General features: G+C 46.1%; 1 protein-coding gene across 5 annotated transcripts in view; it reads left to right on the top strand.

Annotated features, from left to right (window-relative positions):
- Positions 1 to 26,894, top strand: part of EML4 (EMAP like 4) — a 677,127-nt gene that overhangs the window by 265,915 nt on the left and 384,318 nt on the right. Inside the window, exon 1 of one of the 5 annotated variants that reach the window (XM_085612811.1) lies at positions 19,580 to 19,691. The exons of the other annotated variants lie outside the window; for them this stretch is intronic. Within the exon in view, the coding sequence (XP_085468937.1) occupies positions 19,679 to 19,691 (13 nt within the window). The 5' untranslated portion in view covers positions 19,580 to 19,678. Of the gene's footprint in view, positions 1 to 19,579; positions 19,692 to 26,894 lie in introns of those variants that run through there. 5 annotated transcript variants of the gene reach the window in all.

The raw sequence follows: 26,894 nt of genomic DNA, 5'->3' as shown, positions 1-26,894 counted from the left end.
TTTTACATAACTTAACCACGGATTTCAAGGGAGTAACTGTATATGCCGCTGTACTAGAGCCATCAGGTAGTTTGTAACATGCACCATCCACGGACAGTTCCCCTAGTGGGGCAGATACAGGGGTATCTGTCAGGTCTACCCGTCCCTTAGAATCCTTCTCAGTAATAAACATGCAATCATGCTTCTCATCTTGTTGGGACATAGAAAGGGGCAGTACAGTGGCTGGATTCAAAATGTTACAGCATTTCATTCTGATGTTTGGAGCAAAAAGTGTCAACTCATACCCTGTTAATATCGCACTGGTCAGGAGCTGGGTCTGAATTATTTTTTTAGATATCTACAAAATGTGGTACCATAACTGTCAAATTGTGACCTTAAATATGCTTTTCAGATTACTTTGCAGTGGGGTCCAATGTGGAGGAGAAATATGCGCATGACCTATTCCCTTCCTACATGGGACTGTGCCAAGCTACAACCTTCTTTTGCATGCACAAATTTGTAATAATCAGGTTTTACCTAAAGCAGGAGTATTACATAAAGCATTTTTCAATTGCAAAATGACAGCTTCACACTGATTAGTCCAAGGAAGCGGCATGCATACATGCTTTAATGTTAAAGCAAGCAGGGGTATTGTAATTAGTGAAAAATGTGGTAATAAACGCACAGATATTAGATTAAGTCAGTGGTTTCTGCTAGTTCTGCACCAATTATATCCTATGTTGGTGTAGCGTCTTGCCCCGCTTCGACAGGAGGAGACCTAAATAGGTAACCTTCTGTTGACAATACTGTAATTGGAAAAGAGATACTTTGTCCCGAGGAGGCTAAGTGATGCAATCATTTTACTGTAGTCTGTTTGCAACCTTCTGCTGCATTGCTATGTCTCCAATGAGTTGCTCGTGAGCTACTAGTAGATCACCAGGTACCTGTGAGTAGCTCTCCTCTGTGCAGTCCAATCTCCTCCTAACTCAACAACCTAATCCTGTTTCCGGGTGAGTTGCCACATATCTGGTGGCAGGATCATACCAAAAAAACCCTATCAAGATCTGCTAAAGTCATGATACAGGAATCAATGGCTGCCTGTACATCATCCTAAAATCCTCTAGGATTTTTCCGTGTGTCTGGTAAGGAGGCTTTTAAAGTGAGTACATCCGTCTTTTTCCAGGGCACGTATATATCCAATTATACAAAAAATGGGCTCTAGCATTAGCACTATTTGGGTCATCATCTTCTGCATTCCCTCTTCCAGGAATGAACAGTGGCGCAGCTTCCCTCATAGGTCTAATTCGGGGAGAGGAAGAGAGTTCCTTACGGTATCCAATTATTGTTGCTATGGCATTATTAACTCTATTTACAGGGAAGGTCCCTATCTGACATTGCCGATTAATAGCTCTAACATCATCTGGGCCATTCTGTCCTGTAGTCCTCTCCCATTGAACCATGTTATGTTATGTTAAATGTTTCGTAGAGTGCTCAAATCACCCTGGGGCATCTCGGTGCTGACTAGGAAAGTGTACTGAGAGTTGGTAAGCCCGGAATAAAATGGATATCTCTGTTAAAACAGAAAAGCTTTCAGCTGTTTCCTAAAAATGCGAAACATTGGGATTTTGCGCAAGGCTGGGGGGAGCTCATTCCAATATCTTGGCGCCAGATATGAGAAGGCTCTACCCCCAGTGCGGATGAGGCGGATTCGAGGAACCTGGAGGAGATCCAGAGTACTGGATCGAAGTTTCCAACAAGGGGAGTATTTTAATAGTTTTTTCCGCAAATAGAGGGGGCCTCTTTCATTCAACGCATTATGTGTGAGACAGCAGATCTTAAAAAAAGATGTCTTCTTTACTGTTAGCCAATGTAATTCTCTTAACAAAGGAGCTGAGGCGGAGCCTGCCGGACGATTTAAAATCATTCTCGCTGCGGTGTTCTGTACTACTTGGAGTTTGGCCAATAGGGTCTCTCCCACTTCTGCCTGCAAGGCATTGCCATAGTCCAGACGACTGATGACCATTGCCTGAACTAGAGTTCTGTGGTGGGAGGTGGGCATGTAAGGAAAATCTTTCCTAAGAAGCCTCAGACCATAATAGCACGAACTCGTAGTAGCCGCGATATGATCCTTCATTGTCAAAGCCTGGTCCAATTTTAGACCTAAGTTTTTTACTGACTGTTTGGGGAAGGGGGCAGTGCCCAACTGAACAGGCCACCAATCATCCGACCAACTGTCTGTGGCTTTACCCATTAACATAACCTCAGTTTTTTCCGGATTCAGCTGGAGACAGTTTCTTGTCATCCAGTTGAAAAATGGCAAGCATACCGGTGGCAAAACTGATTTTGTCGAGCTCTGGGTTTGGTCCGATGGTAAACGTAAGCTGCGTATCATCAGCATATGAGATGATCTCAAAACCCAGCTGCTCAACAATCCTTGCCAGCGGAGCCATATATATATTGAAAAGAGTTGGACTTAGGCAAGAGCCCTGAGGAACGCCCTTGTCAAGGTGCATTTTCGCTGAGGAATAAGGTCCCAACATGACAGTTTGGGTCCTCTCAGACAAGAAGTGTTTAAGCCATTTCAGAGCTGTCCCATTGATACCACAGGAAAGAAGTCTCTCCGCCAGCTTAGAATGTGAGATGGTATCAAAAGCTGTGGAGAGATCTAGGAGGATCAGAATTACTGAGCCTCCCGCATCGACAGTCTGTCTGAGAGAATCATACTGAAGCCTGGCCGAAAACCCGATTGCGAGGGATCCAAAATATGGTTATCTTTCAGGTAAAAACTTAGTTGTCGATTGATAATACTTTCCAATATTTTACCCAGCAGTGGTAGCAAAGAAATAGGGCAGTAATTACCAAGAATTGAGGGATCAGCAGTGGGTTTTTTTAATATAGGGCGAACAGATGCCTCCTTCCAGATAGCTGGAATAGTGCCAGTATTAAATGTATCTCGGATTACCGGGGCACAGCTTGAGGCTAAAAGCGCCATCGTTTTTGGCGGACAGAGCTCTAATGGTGACCCAGATTTAGCCCCAGCAAGGCCTTTTGTGACCTCCTCAGTTGTGATTTGTTCAAAACTGTTTAGGGAGCTGGCTACTATCTTATCCTGCTCCTCAAATTTGGTAGAAGATACCAAGTCAAGAGTGGCTGGTGAAGAGAAATTCTCATAGATTTTTAATATCTTCTCATGAAAGTAGGTCGTCAGAGTTGCACAACTCCTGGGATTCCATGGGCGCCTGTCTACAGACTTTGGGAGATACAAAGTCCTGTACTATGCCAAACAGTGTTTTTGGGGAGTTGCTGGCATTTTCTATATGGTTGATGATAAACCGACGTCTGGCTGCTTTTGAGTTCAGATGATATTTAGACTGTTTTTATGAGTCTTGCTAGTGCGCCACGTTCTTTCCAATCGCCTGCAACTGGCTTTTTCCTTTTTCAGTTCCACCGAATACCAAGGAGTGGAAGGCCGCTGTTGAAGGGAACCCTGTTTTTGTTTTTGGTATAACAGCATCAAAGGCTGTTTCTAAGGTGATTTTAAAAGCCTCCAACTTTTTGTATACTTCCATGACGTTAGTTACCGGTTCCGGGGAAAAAACCTCATTAAATGCCTCTAAGGCGAGATTGCGCAAAGTCCTACGCTGTTCAGGATTTTGTCTAATAGATCGTTTAGAGCTCTTCTGGCATGACTGCTGAAATGGATCGTGATCATAAAATGATCTGTCCAAGAAACAAGGTCTGGGGGATCACATCTCAACTGGTTTGTGTTGGAAAAGACCAGATCTAGTAGATGACCTGCTCTATGAGTGGCGCGCGCCTTCAACTCTTTGGGTAAGTTCCATTAGTTCGAGGGAAGAGAAAAGTTTGTTAACCTCAGGATCGGCAGAATTTTCCCCATGGAAATTAAAATCTCTGAGCAAAAGAAATTTGTTTGCAGTGAGTACATGTAATGCAAGATGTTCTACCAGGAGATCTGCAAATTTGGCTCTAGATCCTGGGGGCCGATACACAAAGGCACCATACCAGCTGTCATCATAAATTGATGAGAAAGCTTATTTATCAGAAAAAGAAGTTGGCCCTCTGAAAAATCCTGTATCTGATCAATCATTTCTTCTACTTCCATTTCTAAATCCCTCAACCACTTCAGTACTGTCAACCTTATTGCGTTTTGATGAAACTAAGGTACAGTAGGACGAAGAATTCAAGGGGTGAAGACAGTTACAGGAAGTACGGGATCATCAATCATTTCAGGGGCAGTGGCCTGGGATGGGGGTGAAGTGGCTTGGGATGGAGGAGGTAAGGGATGTACCGGTACTGGTTGGAAAATAGGGAGCTGGGCAACCGCAGGCAAAGGAGGGGGAGCCAGGAGTACACCCCCCCCCCACCCACAGCCAGCCATGGGCGGGAATTCCAATGTCCCCACAAGAGGTGGGAAGCTAGTCTGAGTTTTGCTGGTGCAGTAATTTTACCACCTATTTTTAAAAAGTCTCTGATGTAAAATGACAGTAGTTAAAACAAAAAATAAAAAATAAAAATCCAGCCCAGGGCGGGAATTCCAAAGTCCCCATAAGAGGTGGGAAGCTAGACTGCGAGTTTGCTGGTGCTTTAATTTTACTGCCTATTTTTTTTAAAAGTCTATGATGTAAAATGATAGTAATTATGAAAAAGAAAAAAAAATACGTTTGCTGATGCAACAGCATGCACCATATAGTTTTAAAGTCTCTGATGTAAAATTATACTAGTTATGAAATAAATAAATAAATAAGACATGTTTATACAACTGCGGCCTCTCTCTACGTGGGAGTGGGGGGTGTCAGGGCTGATAAAAATGGCAATCTTGTAAAGCATGCGTCAGGGTTTGGTAACATGGCCATGCATCGTTTTGGAACGGTGAAGAGTGCTGCCACAGCCGGATAGGGCTGGATGGAGCAAGTTCCACAAAAGAGGCCGTAAACCAACCAGTCATGGTGATGTAACAGGGTGAAAAAATGCTGCTGCACCCCAGAAAGAGCGGGATGAAACACTGCTCCACAAGAGGTGGCAAACTAAAATGTAAGTTTGCTGATGTAACATTTTTAGCACTTGCCATGTGTAAGCCACCCCAATAGGGCCTACTAGGGGTTGTTTAGAATTATGGGATGCGCAAGCAGAGACTTACCTGTGTGCGCCATGTTGGTTGGGGCAAGCCGGGATATGTCTGGGCATGTTAAGGGGTAGTTGTCGCTGTAGGCTGGTGTTGCTTCAGCAGTGGCGAGATGCATATGTGGAATGGGAACCCTTGAGTAGTGCTGGGGTCTTTTTGGAGGTAGACCAGGCCCCCTAGGAGGCGTGCCTAATGCATATGGAGTTCCTAAGTGGTAGACCGTGGTGCAGGGCCTAGCCACAGTCAGGCAGAGGCGGGAAGTCCAATGCCCCCACAAGAGGCGGAAGCTAGACTAAGTTTGTTGGCGCAACAATTTTACCGCCTAATTTTAAAAGTGACACAATTAATGAATAAATAAATAAATAAATGTTAAGTCACTCAGGCTTGAAGGGGTTGATAAGTATGACAATTTTGTAAAACATAAGTTGTTGGTGCAACATTTTTTACTGCCTAATTTTAAGTCTTTGCTGTAAAGTGACACTATTTATGAAAAGTGAATAAAATAAACAGATGTTATGAAACTATGACTTCTTTCTATGTGGGGGTGAGGTGTCGGGGTTGATAAGCATGGCAATTTTGTAAAGCATGAGTTGTTGGTGCAACTTTTTTTACCGTCTAATTTTAAAAGTCTTTGCTGTAAAGTGAGACTAGTTATGAAAAGTGAATAAAATTAAATAAACAGATGGCTTCTTTCTACGTGGGAGTGAGGTTAGCAAGTTTGCTGATGTAACAATTTCACCGCCTAGTTTCAAAAAGCGCCTTAAAAGAGTGCTAAGGCACAAAGAGGCTTCTACGAGGGGAACGAGGTGTCAGGGACTGCTAAACATGGGAGTCTTGTAAAAAGTGGCGCCAAGGGCCTTGTAATATGCACAGTCGTGATGTTCTTAGATGGGAAAGTGCGCGAGAGGTCAGTAAAAGGATGACCTTTTTAAGGCACGCATTTTACACCCTTGGAGTGTGCAGAGAAAAAAATTGAAATGCAACACGTAAACACTTTTTCTATGAGTTTCCTGCCTGTCTAGGACACGATGAGGCTTCACGTGGGGAGAGAGGTGGCATGGACTGATAAGCATGGGAGACTTGTAAATAGTGGCGCAGAGGGTCTGGAAATATGCACAGTCATGATGTTCTTGGACAGGGAGAGGTCGGTGAAAGTATGACTTTTTTAAGTCGCGCTTTTACACCTTGGGAGTGTGCAGAGAAAAAATTGAAATAGGGACGTAACTACACTTGCACTCTAAAATTTGTTGGAGCACCTAATTGTATCTTTGCGGGTAAACAGGCTTTGGCAGAAGACTACAGTGTTAACAGAGGATTGTTGGTTCCAAATATATATTCCTCAAGTAATTTATCTATTACCCCTCCCAAAGCTTCCTTGATGTGCCTTCCTGCTTGCAAAGGAATAAAATCTGCCTAATAATTGATCATATCTCCATAAGCACAGATTACACAGACTCCTGGTTCCGTTCTGTGTTGGGTGTAGCCACTCTAAGGTGACAGTTTATCTCCTGCATCTACCAGCGCTTAGACTGGTCTCCTGATAAATCTAAAGGCCTGCTTGAAAGCAAACAACACAATGCCGCCTGAAAAACATGTTTGAATGTTTATTCTAGTGTTTTCCTAGGACACACTCAAACAAGATGACCCATTCACCACAATCAAAAGCATTGTGGTCCTTGAGAGCTTAACATTAAGGGTGGCCTATTTTTTGAGGTGTTCTTCGCTGCTCCATTATGGAAATATTGAGAAAAATCTAGAGAAATGAGTGGGCCTTTACAGGCATTAGGAGTGGGTGTGAACTTCAAATATTTCCCAACTTCTAATCTTGAGCACAAGGATTGGCGCAAGCTATATTGATGGCTTCCTGTAGGCCGATCCCGGTATGTTGCTTTGGTCATCTTACAGTACTAGAAGGACAAATATCTATGAATGATTCCATATATATGTTATCTATAACCTTCACTAGCCAAACCCATCTGTACCATATGTCTCCTCAGTCTTTGACTCTAAAGAATAATGCCTCAGGATTTCCATATAAGCCCACATTTCTCTCTGAGCACAACTCTGAGCCTGACTTGCGGCTTGGACTTCTGCTGATAAAGGAGCTATACTGGCCCCCACAATACTGCCTAAGAGGCTGCATTCTTAGCCACACCTTCACAATGAAAGAATACATAAGTAGAGTACTTCCTTGGAACATATTTTTGTAAGATGGAAGATGGTACTTTGGGGTGTACTTTGGGTTTAGCAACTGCTAGTCTAACTAAGGCATTATTTTTTGTGCTGCCATTTTGTGCATATCTAGCAGTCTGGCCGTGAAGGCTATGTGAAAAGCTTGCTTTCTTGTAGGGCCTTTAGAGAATACGATTTAAGAGCTATTGAAAATGTCTTTGGTCTTGTACTCAGACAGCTATGTTTTCCGGGATCCTTAAGTAAGTTAAAAGTTTTTTTGTTGTTCTGCTATATGATAACAGCATTCACCACGGCACACTCCAACACACCTCCAGACTATTCAATATCAACCCGTATCACTGCCTCCCACAAAACATCACCACCCCAACCAATTCCACACCATACTACATCATCACTACACCTGGCACACAATATAATCAGTAAGCTTAACACCACACAATGCAACTCACATCGTAAAACGTTAGTCCAGATCAACTCACACCTTACAGGATAGCACCCATATGCTGGGGAACAAGGGTGAAATCCTAAATGAGACCACCACCCATCTCACACAACAACTCTACACTGCAGCCACTCACTACAACCGTATACCCCGTCACGTTGCCGTATCTCACAGCACCCTCGTTGACTTCATACCTCCACACAGGACCATACATTCTATGGTATACAACACAACACACCCTACTCTACTATACCACAACACACCTCCCTGTTCACCATACCACATATGCCACATAGCACCACAAAATCTAACACCACATTAATGTACACTACACCAATCTACACCACACCAAAACGCAATGTCCTACACATTGCACCACTGGACAGAAGTATACTTATACCAGGTTACAACATTCCACACTTTATACCAAGCCACATCACATGTGATCATATTGCACCCCACCCATCCATCAACCCCTCCCATAGTTCGTATGGTTCCAGATCAGACTACACCACACCATGCAGTATACATGCCATTCAATACTGCAACTATCCATATAGGAGCAATTACATTGCACATCACAGCAGAACTATACAACAAAGTTCACTTAGTACATATCACTACACCGCACCACCGAACACACCAACATACCACACATGACAATCTCATATTGCACCACTCCTTATCAGTCTACCTCACTACAGCACATTATATCATGCACTAACATATTCCATCATGTCACATCATCAATTTTCAACACCACATCTCTCAGTACCACACCACTCTCAACACACACAATACCACACTTTCTCAGACTTTGGCACACCATATCATTACGTCTCACCTTAAAGATCTGTGTACCACATCACCAAATGCCACATAACACCATACCTCACCACAGTAAATTGCAATGTAATTACTATACAACCCAATGTAGTACAATAGCCAAAACTACACTTGACTCCCCACACCACACACTGCAACACCACATCAGTCTAAACCATCTCAACCTGCTTCTTTACACAAGTTACAGCAAGACACAAGTCTTACACAGAAAATGAGGGTGTTAAACATCTAGTATAAACCATCTATCTATTATGGCAAAACTCTTCCAGCAAAACCTCACACTGCTGGGCCAAACAGAGCCGTGCTATAACATAAAAATATAATGCAAACCACGCAGTTCTCACCCAGAGGCATCTGCTTGTTTACATCCACAAATGGACAAACAATAAACTTGAGGCTCAAGGATAGAGACACACCACCACAGTGCAAATTGAGCAAAGCCACCACAAACACACTGACAACAAGTGAGGAATACACAAGTCTGATTTCCCCAATAAATGAACCTTCTGTTGGAGCAAACTGCTATACCACTTAAGTGTGTTAGACCATGTAAATAGTGTAGGGTGGCTAAATAAAAACACCTACCATAACATATCAAAGAGTTCTTTCCTGTTTGCACGGTTGCTACTAACACAGTATCAGGTTTACGTCCTTCCGTTCTGGACATCCAAGTCCATTTTCTTCTTCAGGTCAGTACACCACAGAAAGTACTATTTTGACACACTAAGTATGTAGATTTTAAAGGTAGTTATGGTGATGGAGGGATATCTACCTTGGTCTGAGGCACTTAATTGCATGAGGATTTGGAAAACAAAAATCTTCTGTCATCTAGAATATGGAAGGTCTAGACTCATCCGCAGAAGTGATCTACGGCATGCACCAACGTAGGATCTGCTTCCCACGGAGCTTGAAAGGGGTCATCTGGTGAACGATGTCACATGAGATCTGAAGAGCCATCCGTGATGCTAGAACAAATTTCTGATTCAGGATGCTGGACAGGGACTTCAGCACGCTAAAACTGTAGGTGTTCTAAGAGCATCATGCTGTTACTGAACAAGCAAGTGTATCAAATGAACATGACAAAAAGTTTTAAGAGGGGAGCTGAAGGGAAGGAAGCGGGGTAATGATAGTCGGAGACCTTTTTTAGTGAAAATGTGGTTGTTTGCATTATGGTGCAATATTATGAAACATGTGAATACATTTTGTCAATTTTTTTTTTTAAATGATTAAAGAAATGAGTTACTTAGAAGAGACCATTATTAAATCAGAGTGGTTTTAGCCATGCATGCACACAAGGGTAAAATAATTTGTGGATTGGTTTATTTTCCCACCCTACTTTAACACATGCCTATCTCCACATTCCCCAATTAAAAGACTCAGATGATTCTTGTTTGCGATGTTGGCAAACTTTAAAAAGGAGTGATTAGTTACATTGGTGCCTTTCATGTGCCTCATTCTTGTAATCTGATCCCACCCACTCGCAAGAGTGGCATACCTTTTTTCTCTGGGCTCTTCTTAATTTCGTTGATCTTTCACTGCGTTTGAGCACACAGCTAATGCTGTTTGAAAATTTCACAGATTGAAAGGCTTCACTGTTTTCCATCACCTTTCTTAACTCCTTCCAGATCTGGGGGTGCTCAAGCACCTGCTGCACCCCTAGTTCCATCGCCGGGGCGCCCGTTGTTGGTAATTGTGAGTGACATAGGTGTGGACAGAAAGAACTTTGTGTTTTTCTATCTACACTGGATGGCACCTTTGGGAATGCACCACACAAGGAGTATACTCTGTGTACGGGGAGTATGGATCTGTCAGTATTTGCGGGGGGCGTGACTAGCCAGCCAACATGGCGGACGCGACCTCTTAGCGCTCCAGCTGAAATCCCCTATTATCTGCAATAATCCTCCTACCTGTGCGCCATCCGCGTTGGTAATGTGTGGACTCCGACTCTGGTAGTGCTGCTGCGGCCGGATCAGAGCCATTTGTGCCCTCTTCATTGCTGTTGCTGCAGTTGCAGACAGGAGACTGGACACGGCTCCCGCTTGGGGAGGCCGCGCTGCTGCGACCTCCGGAAGGTGGCTGCCGCCCACGCTGGGACAGCTGCTGGGCTGGAGTGGGGCGGCTGTATTGCGGTGACCCCTGGAAAGCGGTGGGCGCCCGGGCTGAGACTGCCGCTGGGCTGTGAATCCTCCGGAGAGGAGGGCAGGTCCTAGCCCACGCTCCTGGGCCCAGGGTTGGAGGCGGATGAGGCTGTGCCCTGCCGTCAGCGGTGAGCCACCCGGCGGCGGCTACACAACACTGCCCCTTGACGAGGAACTCGCGTCCCGCTTCCGGACCTAGGCCTGGAACGTGCTGGCCCCTGTCGGCCCACGCACGCCTCCCCTTCTGGTCCCCGCCTGGCGCCAACCCATAGACACGCGGCTACATCTATCAGCCAGTCGACCTTCCTTTGCCGCGGCCGGCACGGCCACGCTGCAGGCACGTCCACTCCGCTAGACGCTGGCTGCAGATTCCCAAGGCACAACAATTGGTAATGGGCCGTATGTGTGCTAAGATGCAGCAGGGACCGCTGCGCACGACTGCTCCCGACCATACGCACCTGCGAGGCGAGAGCGATGAAGGGCTGACGTCCGCAGCGCTCACGGCCAAAATGGACTCTGTCCTTGCAGCGGTGGAGAAAATAGGGGCTGCCTTAGATCACACCAGGATATCTCTGGAAAACCGAATCGTCACCTCGGATTTCACGCTTCTGCATGCGGATCAACGCAAACTGGTGGATACAGTCGCCACTCAAGGGCAAACACTCAAGGAACTGCAGCCAGTCACCCGCAGTCATGCCGCTGCTCTGCAAGATATGTTAGATCGCATCCATGCATTAGAAGACAGGGCAGAGGATGCGGAAGAGCGCTCCCGCCGCAACAATATCCACGCTGTGGGTTTGCCGGAGGGAGAAGAGGGGCGAAATCCAGAGCAGTACGTGGAGACCTGGCTTTTCGCACTCATGCCGCCGGGAAAACTGTCTAGCCAATTTGCGGTGGAAAGAGCCCACCTGGTACCCATGCAGAAACCCCGTCCGGGAGCCAGACCGCGCCCATTCCTGTTCAAACTTCTCAACTACAGAGACCGAGATGCGGTACTACGAGAGGTTCGAAATATGGACAGTCTCGCTGTGGGCGGCAGCCAAGACATGTTTTTCCCAGACTATACTGCTCTTGTGGAACGGCGCAGAAACAACTATATGGCAGTGAAACGTCAACTCAGGGAACTGGCGTTGCCATACTCGCTCTTGTTCCCCGCCAGATTGCGAGTGGTTGAGAAAGGTAAAACCCGCTACTTCGATTCGCCTGCGGAGACATGAGACTGGCTCGAGGAGTCCGGGCTGTGGACGGGACTGAGGCCGGCTGACCCAAGAGATGGCACCCAGTCGGGCCAGAGGGATAGGCGGCACAGATGGTGCGGAACCACGCACGAGGCAACACCGAGAACAGCAGCCCCAACCCCGGAGAAAATGAGACTGGAACGTCAAAATGCGCTGAAAGCAGTTACAACAATCGCCAGCCCAGGTCCCGCGGACCGTCTGGACGTCGACGAGCGACATGCGGTGGCGGTGAGCGGCTCATCGTCGCCGTCAACTGCAATCTCTGAGGACTTTTGCGGGTCAAAACTTACCCCGCAAACTGCAGATGGTATCCTGGACTGAGAAAATGCTCCTGCTACACCATGCGGTGCACCGCTCACGCAAGTATCTCACTGTTTGTTGCTGTGACCGGCGAGGGGCGGGGGAGGGTTGGCAATGTAACCAATTGTGTGTGCCCGCTGGGTTGGCTGGGGGAGTCACACGGTTTACCGCCAGATACCCCACCGCTCCCTCCACGAAGCAGTAGTTCGCGCGTGAGGACCCTCTTGCTCCTCACCTGTATCTCGCAAACCACACAGGCTACTCTGGCGACACTTATTAATGGTGCACTGCACACACAGGACACGGGGGGATAGCGACAGAAAGCTGTTACCTACACCCCTCCGGGTCACACCCTGACCTAGTTTTCACCTGCGCAAGGTAGCGTAATTTTGGACGGACGCACTCGCAAAGTTCGCCCCAGCTGTTATGTTTTTCACCACTCACATATTGTTATTGTTGCCTCAGACCAGTGCTTTCACACTCCACCACATTACATGTTTACTTGCACATGCCCCGCCCCTGGTTCCCCCAGGGACTACCCACTCCAACCATGACGCGCGTTAGCATGCTCACGTGGAACATACGAGGCATGCACACCCCCACACGGCGATATTCCATCTTTGCCTTCCTCCAGCGACACTCAGTCGGAATCGCTTTCTTACAAGAGACAAACATTACACAGCCGGAGTTAGATAGGCTGCGGAGGCGTTGGAGAGGTCAAGTGTGCGGTACCGTGTACTCGGCGCATGCTAGGGGCACCCTCGGATGGGTTAGGGCGGGTGTCCCATTCGTTAGTACGGGCGTAACAATAGACCCTGACGGCAGGTACACCCTTGTACGGGGCACACTTAATGGTCAACCCGTATTGCTGGCTTCGATCTATGCCCCGAATGTCGACCAAATACCCTTCCTCACACAACTGTCGCTGGAACTGACCCCCTACGCTGGGTTTCCCTGGCTGATAGGAGGGGACTTCAATTCAGTGCTCGACGTGCACCTCGACAGGTCCTATCCTCCTCTTCGTACAACGTCAGCTGTCTCCACGGCGCAGGCACTCACTGATTGGCTCTCACACTGGTCGATACTCGATATTTGGCGGACCCTTTACCCCACCGAACGTATCTACTCCTATTATTTAAAGACGCACAACCTACATGTGCGATTGGATAGAGTGGTGGGGTCTCATTCTTTGCTACCGCTGGTTGTGAAAGCAAAATACTTGGGGCGGACACATTCTGATCATAACCCCCTGTGGCTCCAGCTCAGCTGGGACGCTGATCGGCCTCCCATACCCACATGGCGGCTCCAACCTACTGCATTGGAGGACCCTAAATTCCGCTCCTCATTGGGGAATCCTATCCTTACATACTTTGAACTTAACAAAGGCACAGCGAGCAATGCGATGGTGGAATGGGACGCCCTTAAAATAACGCTTAGGGGTCACTGCTTGGGGGCCACATATAATATGCGAAAGCAACTGGTGCAGTCACTCACCCACCTTGAATCCCAACTGTTACAGTATGAGCGGAAGGGGGAGGGCAGTGGCAGTCACGCAAACCATTTGGTGGATCTCCGGACGCAACATGCAGCAATTTTGAAGCGCTTGAGGTGCCTTAATTATGCAGCACATACAGCCCGCACGCACCCCATGGCGTATAGGGCAGGACATCTGCTCGCCTAGCTTTTAAAACAAGAAGGCACCCGTACCCCGATCACAGCTGTGCGCACGTCGGAGACCTTGTGTATACACAAAGGGAGATTCACAGGGTTATGGTAGACCACTACACACAACTGTCCCGATCAAACGTCCGTTGCTCGGGGGACGACCTAGAGCAGCTCTTCGAACAAGCCCAGTTGCCCACAGCCTCTGATGCACATCAAGAGGCCCTCAATTGCCCCCTCACCCTGGAGGAAATGGGAGACGCGCTCTCCTCCATGACCTCCGGGAAGACACCGGCTCCGGATGGCCTACCCACTGAGTTCTACAAAGCCTTTCGGGAGTATCTAGTGCCGCGCCTCCACACGCTGTACACAACGGCGCTTGAGAATGGCATGCTACCCCCTCGATGCATGAAGCCTATCTGGTGTCTGCCCAAACCAGATCGGGACCCCACAGACCTGGGATCCTATAGGCTGCTAGAACTCCTCAACGTTGATTGTAAGATCCTCGCTAAGGTGTTGGCGGAGCATTTGGCACCAGTGGTCTCTGACATGGTCCACGGGGACCAGAACGGCTTTGTGCCAAAGCGCAGCATGTCGCAGAACCTGAGGAGGTTTTTCAGGGTAGCCGCGGATAGTATACAGGAGTGGCCCAAAGCGGGTTGCTTAATATTGGACCTGGAAAAGGCATTTGATTGCCTGGAGTGGCGCTACTGGTGCGCTACGATCTTGGATTGGGCTTTCTACAGTTTGTGGGTCTTTTATATAAGAATCCCACGGTGAGGGTGCGATTGGCCCCGTACATCTCTGGCACCATACCAATCTGCAGGGGCACCCGGCAGGGGTGCCCACTCTCGCCGCTCCTATTCGCTTTGGCGATGGAGCCCCTGGCTGCAACCTTACGCGAAGTGCTGGGGGATGGCATACCACTAGGGGATGCAGTGCACCAGGTGTCGCTCTATGCCGACGACCTGTTGGTGTATGTGAGGGACATAGACGATATCCCCCCCCAGTTGGCCCGCACCTTGCAAGACTTTGCCACTATCTCGGGTCTTCGGATGAATGCCAGTAAGTCCTGCCTCTATGCGTTCGGCGAGGGGAGGCAAGATCCAGGATACACCCTAAATGGTATTAGGGTACAGGGGAGAGGAGATACATTTCGATACTTGGGACTCCGGATCTACCGTCAGCCGGCAGACCTATTTGATGGTAACCTGGGCAGGGCCTTCACGGCCATTAAGTCACAGGTGCGCTTTCGGGGCACATTGCCGCTAACAGTCACGGGTAGAGTAGCGCTGTCCAAAATGGTGATCCTTCCACGGTTACTGTACTATTTCGCTAACCTGCCTTTATATATCCCTGGTGCCTTTTTTGCTAAACTGTCGCAACTACTTGGAGACTTCATTTGGGGGAACAGTAGACATAGGATGTCGCTAGCGACACTCTATCTCCTCAAGGACCAAGGGGGCCTGGCCGTGCCCTGCTTTGAGCACTACTACTTAGCTGCCCAGCTGTAGTGGATAGTTCGCTGGTTGGCGGATAGGGGTCGGGAGGACACTGCATCCACACTGCCACCACGATCTTTGGAGCAGTTACTGGTGCTGTTCCACCCAGCCACCAAGTCTGTGACGCCGACCACACTCCTCCTCGCGGTGGCAACCGATGTTACCGTAGGAGCTTATTCCTCACTAGAGCTTTGGTCCCTTACGCGCCGGCAATACCGTTGGAAGGTTCCCTTAGTGGGACAGGATCGCTCACCTCCCTCGCGCTTGCACACTGGTGGAATGCGGATATACAGACCTTGGGCAACCTGTATCGAGGTGGCATGCTCCTCCCGTATGATTCTCTGGTCGAGGACGGGGGATTGCCACCGGGACAATTCTTAACTCACCGCTCATTAATCAGGACCCTTGCCGCTAAATGGGGTGATATGTCCACAGAACCCAGCCAACACCTAACCATACAGTATCTACACGTCATGGGGCGAGGCAGACACCTGGTCCGTTGGTTCGCGGCGTCAATACGCACACGCTCGGCGATCACCCTAGAGCCTCTCCGACGCAAATGGGAACTAGATCTAGGGAGACAGCTGGCGGATAAAGAGTGGGAACGAATATTGAAAGGTCCGGTATGCATACCCAGAAACATGCGCCTCCGACAGATACAGTTGTTCATTGTACACAGGGCATATCTCACCCCTGCGGCTCTCAACAGATACTTTCACCGCACTGACGCGGTATGCCCTAGATGCACCGAGCCAGGGGCTCATCTAGTCCACATGCTGTGGAGTTGCTGCAAATTACACACATACTGGCACACAATCAGTGAGTCACTGCACATTAGAACGGGTCGCGACATACCCTTTGACTGGACATTTTACCTGCTGCACCACTTCCACAGAACCCCGACCACCAAAGTGACGTCCCGGTTTCTTGACCTGGGGCTTGCGGTCGCAAAGCGACTTCTGACCAGGAGATGGAAAGCGCAGGACCCACCACATCCACAGGCATGGAGGGGCTCGCTTTCTGCGTGGGCTGGAGCGGAGGGAACCGCCATTCGCCGGGAGGAGACACTGGGGTTGAGGAAGACGCCCATAGCTGCACAATGGGAGGAATTGCTCCAGGCGCTCCGGCGAACTGTGGAGGCAGGCTCACGCGGATGACCTGAGGAGAGGGATACACATCTGGGACAGGAAATGGGAGCTCAGCTGGAGCAAGATCGTAGTGTTCCACGTATGACCAATACCTAAACAGGCACCATGGGAGAGCGCAGCTAGATACATGGTTGGGAGCAACCGCTAAGCTGCTGCACAGCGGCATGGGTGAGGAGGAACATGGGGGCGGTGGGGATAGGCACATTCATACTGGCACCGGTCTATGTTGAGGTTGTTGGGTTTTTTACGGTTTCATTTCATTGATATCTGTTTAGAAGTCCGTACCGATTCGTTTGGGAGACCTCACACGGTGTATTGATGTAACTGTGTTTCATTGCATTGTACTGTAATCTACCATGTTCAGGTTCTGAGCTGTTCATGGGACTCACGAACATTCTGGTGCGACAAGCACCTTAGGGACTGCTACAACGCTCTACCTCCTTGCACCTGGTATGTATTTCCATCAGTAATACGTGCTCTAATGCATGGTTCAGTACAGGAGCGAGCAGCATTCATGTAAATGCAAACTAAAAGTCAATAAAAACAGATTCAAACAAAAAAAATGGGGAGTATGGATCTGTCCTCCTGCCTCAGCACATGTACTTCAAGGCACTTTCATTTAGGAATAGCTTCCACAGATTGACAGGTTCATGTATGTTTCAGCTCTAGCACAAAGAAGCAGAAGAATCGGTGCTTAATTTGAGCCGGTGTTTTCCGGTGCTCATCCAGCGCTTAATCATCAACACCAGTGCTTTTCATGAGCACCAGTTAAGGACACATTCATTTATGCATAGGGTGCTTAAGTGATTTGCCCATAATCCCAGGATGTTGAGCCAATGCCGTGGCTCAAACCTGGTTCCCCAGCGCTGAAGTCAGCAACTCTGGCCATTACTTCACATCCTCTCCCCACTTTCGTGGTTGGTAGTTGGTTCTGTTTTAGGCCGTGCTAACAGGAGAAATGGGCTGGTGCAAGCCGCCTCCTGACAAGAGCCCCAGCACTTATTTGTTTACAAATTAACCTCTCCGAAGAATGGTCTACAGAGGACAATTTTTGCAACTGAGACCAAGAGAGCAAAACCTGTTTATCCATGAGCCAAGGAATCAAAGCAGTAAAACTACAATAAAACAGTGTTGTCAATACAGCAGTCGACTGAACAGAAGACAATCACGAGGAGACTATCAGCAGTGCCAAATAAGGGGATACAATGGCAGTGTGCTGAGGAATGTAATGCCACGTCTGTAATTGTTAAATGCAATGGTGTTGTCTGAGCCCTCTGATGTGCACTTTGTATCCTGGCTGCGGTAAATACAAATGGACTACACTTACAGCATCTTGGCACACACACCCTGAAAACATCAATAGTCTTCACAAATTAATGCGAAAATGCATAGAATGTTGATAGAAAGTATTGTCATTGTCGATTTCCCAATAACATTACTGTACTGCCCCTAAACAGTACAAGACTGAGAATAGCCAGCACTACAAGTACTGGAATGCTAGCTGTGTTAAGTAAAGATTGTGTATCAGTATGCTGAGGAGTGTGCTCCCAGAAGATGCAGCAGGGGAAGGCAAGAAGTCAATAAAATGTAGTATCTGGGGTAGAACAAGTGCACAGGGCAGCACCCAGTGCTCCTACCACAACTGGCCCCTTGTAATGCAGCAGACGCCGGATTTTGGGCGGCCCTACCATCTCCTACATATCCTGAAGACCACCAACACTTAAGGTATGTGTATAAAAGGCATTGTTTTATTTTGTAATTTTTATCCTCTTAAAGCTGTTGGGTCTCTATGACATAGTACTACTATATTACCTATATGCATGCTTATTTTACAGTTATTCCTTGTCTAAAGTTTTTAACAAATACCAGAATTGCCTTATAAAATAAAAACTCAATCCATAGCTACTTACATTAAGTATAGAGTTTGTTTCATCAGCGTGGCTGTTTCCCCTCTGCGCCATGTTAACTCTGTAGTCTTCTGCCAAAGCCTGTTTACCCGCAAAGATACAATTAGGTGCTCCAACAAATTTTAGAGTGCAAGTGTAGTTGCGTCCCTATTTCAATTTTTTCTCTGAACACTCCCAAGGTGTAAAAGCGCGCCGTAAAAATGTCATACTTTTACCGACCTCTCCCTGTCTAAGAACATCATGACTGTGCATATTTCCAGACCCTCTGCGACACTTTTTACAAGCCTCTCATACTTATCAGTCCATGCCACCTCTCTCCCCACGTAGAAGCCTCGTCGTGTCCTAGACAGGCGGGAAACTCATGGAAAAAGAGTTTACGTGTTGCATTTCAATTTTTTTCTCTGCACACTCCAAGGGTGTAAAATGCGCGCCTTAAAAATGTCATACTTTTACCGACCTCTCACGCACTGTCCCATCTAAGAACATCACGACTGTGCATATTACAAGGCCCTTGGCGCCACTTTTTACAAGACTCCCATGTTTATCAGTCCCTGACACTTCGTTCCCCACGTAGAAGCCTCTTTGTGTCTTAGCACTCTTTTAAGGCGCTTTTTGAAACTAGGCGGTGAAATTGTTACATCAGCAAACTTGCTAACCTCACTCCCACGTAGAAAGAAGCCATAGTTTCATAACATCTGTTTATTTAATTTTACTCACTTTTCATAACTAGTGTCACTTTACAGCAAAGACTTTTAAAATTAGGCAGTGAAAAATGTTGCACTAACAACTTATGTTTTACAAAATTGTCATACTTATCAACCCCTTCAAGCCTCGGTGACTTAACATTTATTAATTTATTCATAACTAGTGTCACTTTTAAAATTAGGCGGTAAAATTGTTGCGCCAACAAACTTAGTCTAGCTTCCGCCTCTTGTGGGGGCATTGGACTTCCCGCCTCTGCCTGACTGTGGCTAGGCCCTGCACCACGGTCTACCACTTAGGAACTCCATATGCATTAGGCACGCCTCCTAGGGGGCCTGGTCTATCTCCAAAAAGACCCCAGCACTACTCAAGGGCTCCCATTTCACAGATGCATCTCGCCACTGCTGAAGCAACACCAGCCTACAGCGGCAACTACCCCTGAACATGCCCAGACATATCCCGGCTTGCCCCAACCAACATGGCGCACACAGGTGAGTCTCTGCTTATGCATTCCATAACCCTAAACAACCCCTAGTAGGCCCTTTTGGGGTGTCTTACAAATGGTAGGCGCTGAAAATGTTACATCAGCAAACTTACATTTTAGTTTACCGCCTCTTGTGGAGCAGTGTTTCATCCCGCTTTTTCTGGGGTGCAGCAGCATTTTTTCACCCTGTTACATCACCATGACTGGTTGGTTTGCCCCCACTTATGTGGAACTTGCTCCATCCAGCCCTATCCGGCTGTGGCAGCACCCTTCACCGTTCCAAAACGATGCATGGCCATGTTACCAAACCCTGACGCATGCTTTACAAGATTGCCATGTTTATCAGCCCTGACACCCCACTCCCATGTAGAGAGAAGCCGCGGTTGTATAAACATGTCTTATTTATTTATTTCATAACTAGTATCATTTTACATCAGAGACTTTAAAACTATATGGTGCATACTGTTGCATCAGCAAACTCACAGTCTAGAGTTGCGACAGCACACATACCAGGTCCATGGCTTGACTTAACATTTATTTATTTTTATATATTTATTTATTTCCTAATTACTGTCATTTTACATCAGAGACTTTTTTTTAGAATAGGCAGTAAAATTAAAGCACCAGCAAACTCGCAGTCTAGCTTCCCACCTCTTGTGGGGACTTTGGAATTCCCGCCCTGGGCTGGATTTTTATTTTTTATTTTTTGTTTATAACTACTGTCATTTTAAATCGGAGACTTTTTCAAACTAGGCGGTAAAATTACTGCACCAGCAAAACACTCAGTCTAGCTTCCCGCCTCTTGTGGGGACATTGGAATTCCCGCCCATAGCTGGCTGTGGGTAGGCCCTGCACCACAGTCCACCACTCAGGAACTCCATATGTATTAGGCACGCCTCCCAGGGGCGGGTGTACCTCCAAAAAGACCCCAGCACCACTCTAGGGCTCCTATTCCACAGATGCACCTCGCCACTGCTGAAGCAACACCGGCCTACAGCCGCAACTATCCGCTGAACATGCCCAGACATGTCCTTGCTTGCCCCACCAACATGGCGCACACAGGTAAGTCTCTGCTTACACATCCCATAACCCTAAACACCCCTAGTAGGCCCTACTGGGTGGTTTGCAGCTAGCCCTAGGCACCCCTGACCCCTGTTCTACACCTATGACACACCTACACATGCCTTATTTCCTGTGTGGAGGGCACACACACTACACCTGCCCCACTTCCGGGGGATGAACTTCCGGGGGCTAAATTTCCGGGGGCTGAACTTCCGATGGAGGGACTTCCGGGGAGGGACTTCCGGGGCGGGGACTTCCGGGGCGGGGACTTCCAGCTTCTACATCACTTCCGGGGGGCGGGGCACCTGTCAAATAATGAATGGTGACGAAAGGTATCACTATATACTACTAACATAGCTGGCCTAACTTTCTTTAAAAACAATTGTTTCTCTAAATACTCTAGTTTGTGAGGGTCCATGGTTCCCTCTAATAGCCATTCTAACTGGGGATCCCCTTTTGTATATGTGTTCCATAATGCATTATACATGATGGGACAAATAGCATATCTGATGTACATCTCAAAATTTGGCATACCTTCTGGTGGCGCCGGCTGACTTGCTACAAAAATGCTCTGCTTATCGCAGCAGCAAGAACAAAACTTCCAAAGGGTGCTAAACGCAGGTATGTTATACAAGATAAAAAAACATATAAACAGAGAGAAATAAAAAATATTCTCACATTACCTGTAAGAAAAAATGTTAGCAAAAACAAGTAGCAAGTTCCAAAACAGAGTTAAGGTTCAAAATACCAAACAGATCCTAGGGGATAGTGTGCAGCATGGCTTTAAAAAAAAAAGTGCTATTAGGATGTCAGCGCTGGCCATGTCATAGCGGTTTGTTTTTTTTTTTTTGCTGTGCATTATGTTTTAAAAACATTGACAAAGCCAATAAATCTTGTATAGGCGAGACCTATTGGCTTTGCCAGTGCTTTTTAGCTCACAGTTGCTCCTGAATTTTTCTGCCTTCTCGGTACCTTTCTGACATACTCCACTGCGCAACAACAACAGAACCCGCTCAGCACTGGCAGCGCCTTTTCTCTACACAAATATTCCCCCTACAAGTTGCTGAAGCGCGAGGTGAAAGGGTTTAACTTTAACAAAACATGACCGACTGCTTTGTCCAAATAAAAGAGGAGCGTTTCACCAGCTGGACCATTTTCCCCTTTATTGCTGTTTTGTTTGTCGCTTGCTGTGAGCCTTACACGGAATGACTTTGCCGGTTTATCAAAGAAAGCACAGTCTGGGGCGCCAGGTTAATTGTATTTGAGCACGTTTTCTGTTCACTTTTATCTCCGCATGTGGTTGCACAGTTGTTAATAATTGACACATCTTTCTGCCTGGTGTCTTTATCGCATTTTGTGTTTTTTAATCCATAGCTCTATTCTATCCCCACTGAGCCTAAAAAGGTGCTGGCTTTTTCGGGTTGCCCGTGCTAAGTAACACGAACTTGTAATAAAAGCATTTATTTTTTATTGTCCACTAGAAAATAAAATAAACACGACGCTAAGGTGAATACGAGGACACAGGACAAATCGAATTAGTGAGAACTTACAGCCATGAAGACGCCTCACCTGCTGAGGGAGTCCTAAAATTGAAGCTTGCGAACCAGTGTTGGAGCCAGAGTGACGTAGGCCCGTACCCTTCACACTTTGATAAGTTGACGAGTCTTTCTTCACCCCACCTCCATCGGTGACTTACCCCCCAGACCCAACCATCCCTCTTTACAATTCCCACAACAAAGAAATCGATTTTTTGCGTTTCTTCTACCGGTAAATCTTTTTTGCAGGGCTGCCCTAGGTAAATTGCCATTTTTCATAGTAAGCAGCTGAAAAAGCTTGCCCTGCTTATTGTGTTTTTAGACTTACACAAAAGAGGGGAGTGCTTTAGGGCGAACTGTTACTTTACAATTTTTCAGTGTCATTTATTAATGTTTTATTGAACTTTTCAGATTTTGAGGTGCAGTTCAAACTCTACGCCTCTGTTGAAAAAGCCCTATGGTCGCTGGCACTCTTTCCGAAGCAGCCATGGCCATGCTTAAGCCAGTCTCAGGTTTTCAGCCAGCAGCACTTAGGGTTATAGGACATTAGGCCCATCCTTAAAGGCGCAAGCAGAAGTACTAACCCATAATGTAAAGTGATGTGGATTTGAACCCAGAACTGGCTGAAAGTGGCACTAATAACACCGAGGCGCTTGGCAGCCCTGACAAACGTGGCAGCCCAGCCAGTAAACTATGGAAGACACTTCCATAGTTTAAGAAAACATTGACTTGTAAACTCACATTTACGTTTGTTTTCTGCAGCAAGAGAAAAATCCCAGACACCAGTTGTTTTCTAAGCCTCTATCCTGAACTAATATGTCCACAATCTTTAGCAAGAGGTCTCTGATATAGATAGTCGGAAGCCACTCTGGAATTAATATCGATATAGAAACAGAGGTGACGGGCCTGTGAACGACCCTCCAGGATCGCCAACTTTTCTCCACACCACTGTCATTACTTTTATTTATTCTTGCAATTTCGTGTAGCACAGACGTGTCCAAAAGGAGTTAGAGCAATTTACATGGAGATAATGAGATTAAAAACGGAATAATCTGAACAGTTTGTCTAATAAATAAAGCAATCAGTCGAATGGTAGGAAAAAAAGGCATCTAAAATATGTGCTACAATAGACAGATTTGTGACATAAATCCACTTACTAGTTGAGAGTGAGCGGGGGATAAGGAACCAGGGAAAATTGGGGACAAACTATCTGAGAAACAAAAGATAATAATAAAAAACATGTTTAACTTCAGGTAGAGTGGAAGTATCCCTTAAAGGCAGGGCCATTAGAGTTAAAGTGGCGGGGGAGGAGCAAGTTATATATTAGGGCTCGTTAATTAATGCATCAAATTATGACAGCGCAATGTGCCACATTTCCTGTTAGTATTACTTCATTATCTGGCCATTTTTTCCCAGTTTAACACTGTCTTAACACTGTCTGGGCAAAGGTTTGACCTTTTTAGTACCAATTCAACACCCCAAAATTAGCAGTAATAAACAGAAAGGGTACCGGTCAATCCTTGCAAAGGGCCTTCTACTACATGGCAATATGTTTTGCTGTGTTTTTAGTAACTTTTGATCCTCAAATATTTTTTGGGTATAATCAGCAGATTACACAGCAGGTGATGGCTTATGTGGCAAATGCTTAATTATATGCAGACTCTTGTTGCGCAACCTGAGAAGGATTGTGCTACAATGCTTTTTTTATTTATAAAGTTGATGGTTCTAAAACAAATGTTTCTGAACTGTGAATGGATCGTAGACTATCTGATCATTTTCGAGGCTAAGTACTTGAGATGGACGTGTGTAGTTCTTTGTGGGCCACACATACTAAGTTGTAGACCGCTCTAGCATCAATGGGTAGCCACAATAAGATTAGTAACGCTAATCATATTATTTAATATTATTAATCAGTAATATGGTCAGATGTATCAGATCCTGTCATGAATCTTGCAACCACATGCAATACCACTTTCAGGGGCGCAAGGTGCTCTCTGGGAAGACCTGTCCGAAGAGCGTTACCAAAGACAAGCCTCGAAAATTCCAGGGATTTAACTAGTATCTTAATGTCTTGTTGTGGAATTTATTGAATGATACCCTGCAGAAGCATCAGTTGAAAGTGGGCACTCTTGGACATTGCATTAATTGCTGGTTAAGCCACCTGTCAAGGATGAAGCCTAGGGACCCCAAACTATCAATGACGATGGGTTTGAAATTTAGAGCTCCTCAAACGTTGACCGGGGATTGTACTGGAGGAGTCAAATCTGGCTAAGAAACCAGTAGCAATTCATTTGTTAAAGGATTAATTATGAAATGGTGAAACTCCATGCATTTGAACTTTTTGCAGGGTTTGTGCAAAAAATTGAGATATTAGGATAGGATTCTTAAGACCGATTTAGTTTCAGGCTTGAATATTGGATTGAAGTAGAGGTATGCAAAGTATTCAAACTTTTCATCCACCACTTTGAAAAGGATTTTATAAAACATGGTGAATGTTATAAATTTCACAAAATTTGCACGTTTGAAAAAATGAGAGATGAAAAAAATGTTACTTAAAAGAAATTTGCTGAAGAATTTGTTAAATTGACAGGAATATTCCAGACTGCACACAAAGTATTCAGCTTCACTCAATTCCATTCGAGGAATTTAAATTCCATATAGCCCTAGATTAATGTTGCTTCTTCTGACAAAACATGCACTTCTGTTGAGAACACAGAACATATCAGGTAACTTTAGCCTGTTCTGGCTACATTTGTTACCTAAAATTCACACTTTCACAGAGAACCACTGGCATTTAAACTGTTGCGGTAGTACCAGACCATTTGTTTTAACTCTGCAAAATTATGTTTTACTGAAGGTATTTGAGGTGTCACATTGGTCAAGGTATATAAATGAAATGACATTTTTGATGGGAAGTTTGAAGCTTTTCAATGATGGTTTTATTTCTAGAAGTCAAAGCAATATGCTAGACTCCAGTATATTGCATTTCCATTGTTGCTCCTAATGCATGCTATTTTATGTCAGCGCATGCCAGTGCTTCAATTGAGGCCACCAATTGCCCATGCTAGATTCTGTCTGCTGCATTTGTGCTGCTCCCGTGGATCAAATAAAGGATTCCAACAGAATATTTTTGCCTCCAATTTAAAATCCCTTCAAATTTAAAACATTTCAATTTTGCTTTTTATATATACTTTATAATTTCCATTTTCCAAACAGTCATGGACTCCCTGAACAGTCTTCTGGAACCCTCAGAGGTCTGTGGAACCCAGGTTAATATCCTCTGCTTTAGGAAACGGAACTATGCGTAATCTTGCAGTACTGTGCTATGCCTTTCTGCAATAAAAGGCTTTGTTCCAGCGCAATTCTGCTCTCCCTTTCTGCCCAAACAAATGTATTATACATGCAAAAACATGTGAATGGCCCCAAGAAGAAAAGCCATACAGAATGACATTATAGGGTATCAAAGCTTGCAAATTTCAGTCACATGAACTATATATCTATATACATATATATTATACCAAATATGTCATGTGTATTTGTAAAGCGCACTATCACCCGCAAGGATATCCTGGTGTGTGTGCGCCTAGCCCTGCCTATGTTAGGTTGGTTTATTTATTTATTTAGCATTTGTATCGCGCGACGAATCATCCCCACAGGGATCTCTCGGCGCTTTTTGCCTATGTTAGGTTGGTTTAATTGAAAAGCCAGGTCTTCAGCTTCTTGCGGAGTTCAAGAACAGAGGAGAAGGCTCTGATGTGGAGTGGGAGGCCGTTCCACGCTTTAGGAGCGATGTAAGGGAACACTTGTCCTCGTGATCTTGTTCTGTGTATGCATGGGATGTGCGCGAGTAGGAGTCCTCTTAAACGTAGATGTCTGGGTGGTTGATGCAACTGTTCAGGTTGGTGGGCGCCAAGTTATGTACTGCCTTGAATTTGTGTTTGAGGAGTTTGAAAAGAGCCCTTCTGTATATCTGGAGCCAGTGGAGCTCCATGATGTGTGGCATGATGTGAGTTCTGTATGGGAGGTTGAGGATAAGTCTGGCTCCTGAGTTCTGGATGGTTTGTAGTCTTCTAGTAAGTTGTGTGGTGATCCCGACGTAAAGAGGGTGTACCCGTAGTCCAGCTTGCTGGTGATTAGGGCGTGAGTGACAGTTTTTCTAGTGTTGCCTGGAAGTCACTAGAAGCTCTTCGGCATCTTCAGGGTGTGGAAGCAGGATGCAGTGACGGCCTTAAATTGTGCAATCATGCCCAGTTTGCTGTTGATGATTATTGAGGTTCCAGGCAGCGGTGCTGGGTGGGGGTCGGAGTGGAGCCGGACACCAGTTGAAGTCCCATGGGGAGGTGTTCTTGCCGAAGATCACTAATTCTGTCTTGTCGGTGCAGAGCTTTAGACGGGTGACTTTCATCCAGTTAGCCACTTCAGTCATGCAGCTGGTGAACTTTTTTCTTGTGTTGGGGGACTTGTCTGAGAGGAAGAGTATGAGCTATGTGTCGTCTGCATAGAAGAGGATGTTGATGTGTGTGCTCGTGACATTGCATAGCTATCATGTATGTGACATGAGACTGTGTTAATCTGTGGTGAATAATTGCAGCATGTAAGATTGTTGTCTTCTA

This window comes from Triturus cristatus, chromosome 6 (genome assembly GCF_964204655.1).
Source record: "Triturus cristatus chromosome 6, aTriCri1.1, whole genome shotgun sequence".
In the NCBI taxonomy this organism is placed as follows: Eukaryota; Metazoa; Chordata; class Amphibia; order Caudata; family Salamandridae; genus Triturus; species Triturus cristatus.
The sequence above is the reverse complement of the archived record's forward strand: the minus strand, read 5'-3'. Positions and strand labels throughout refer to the sequence as shown.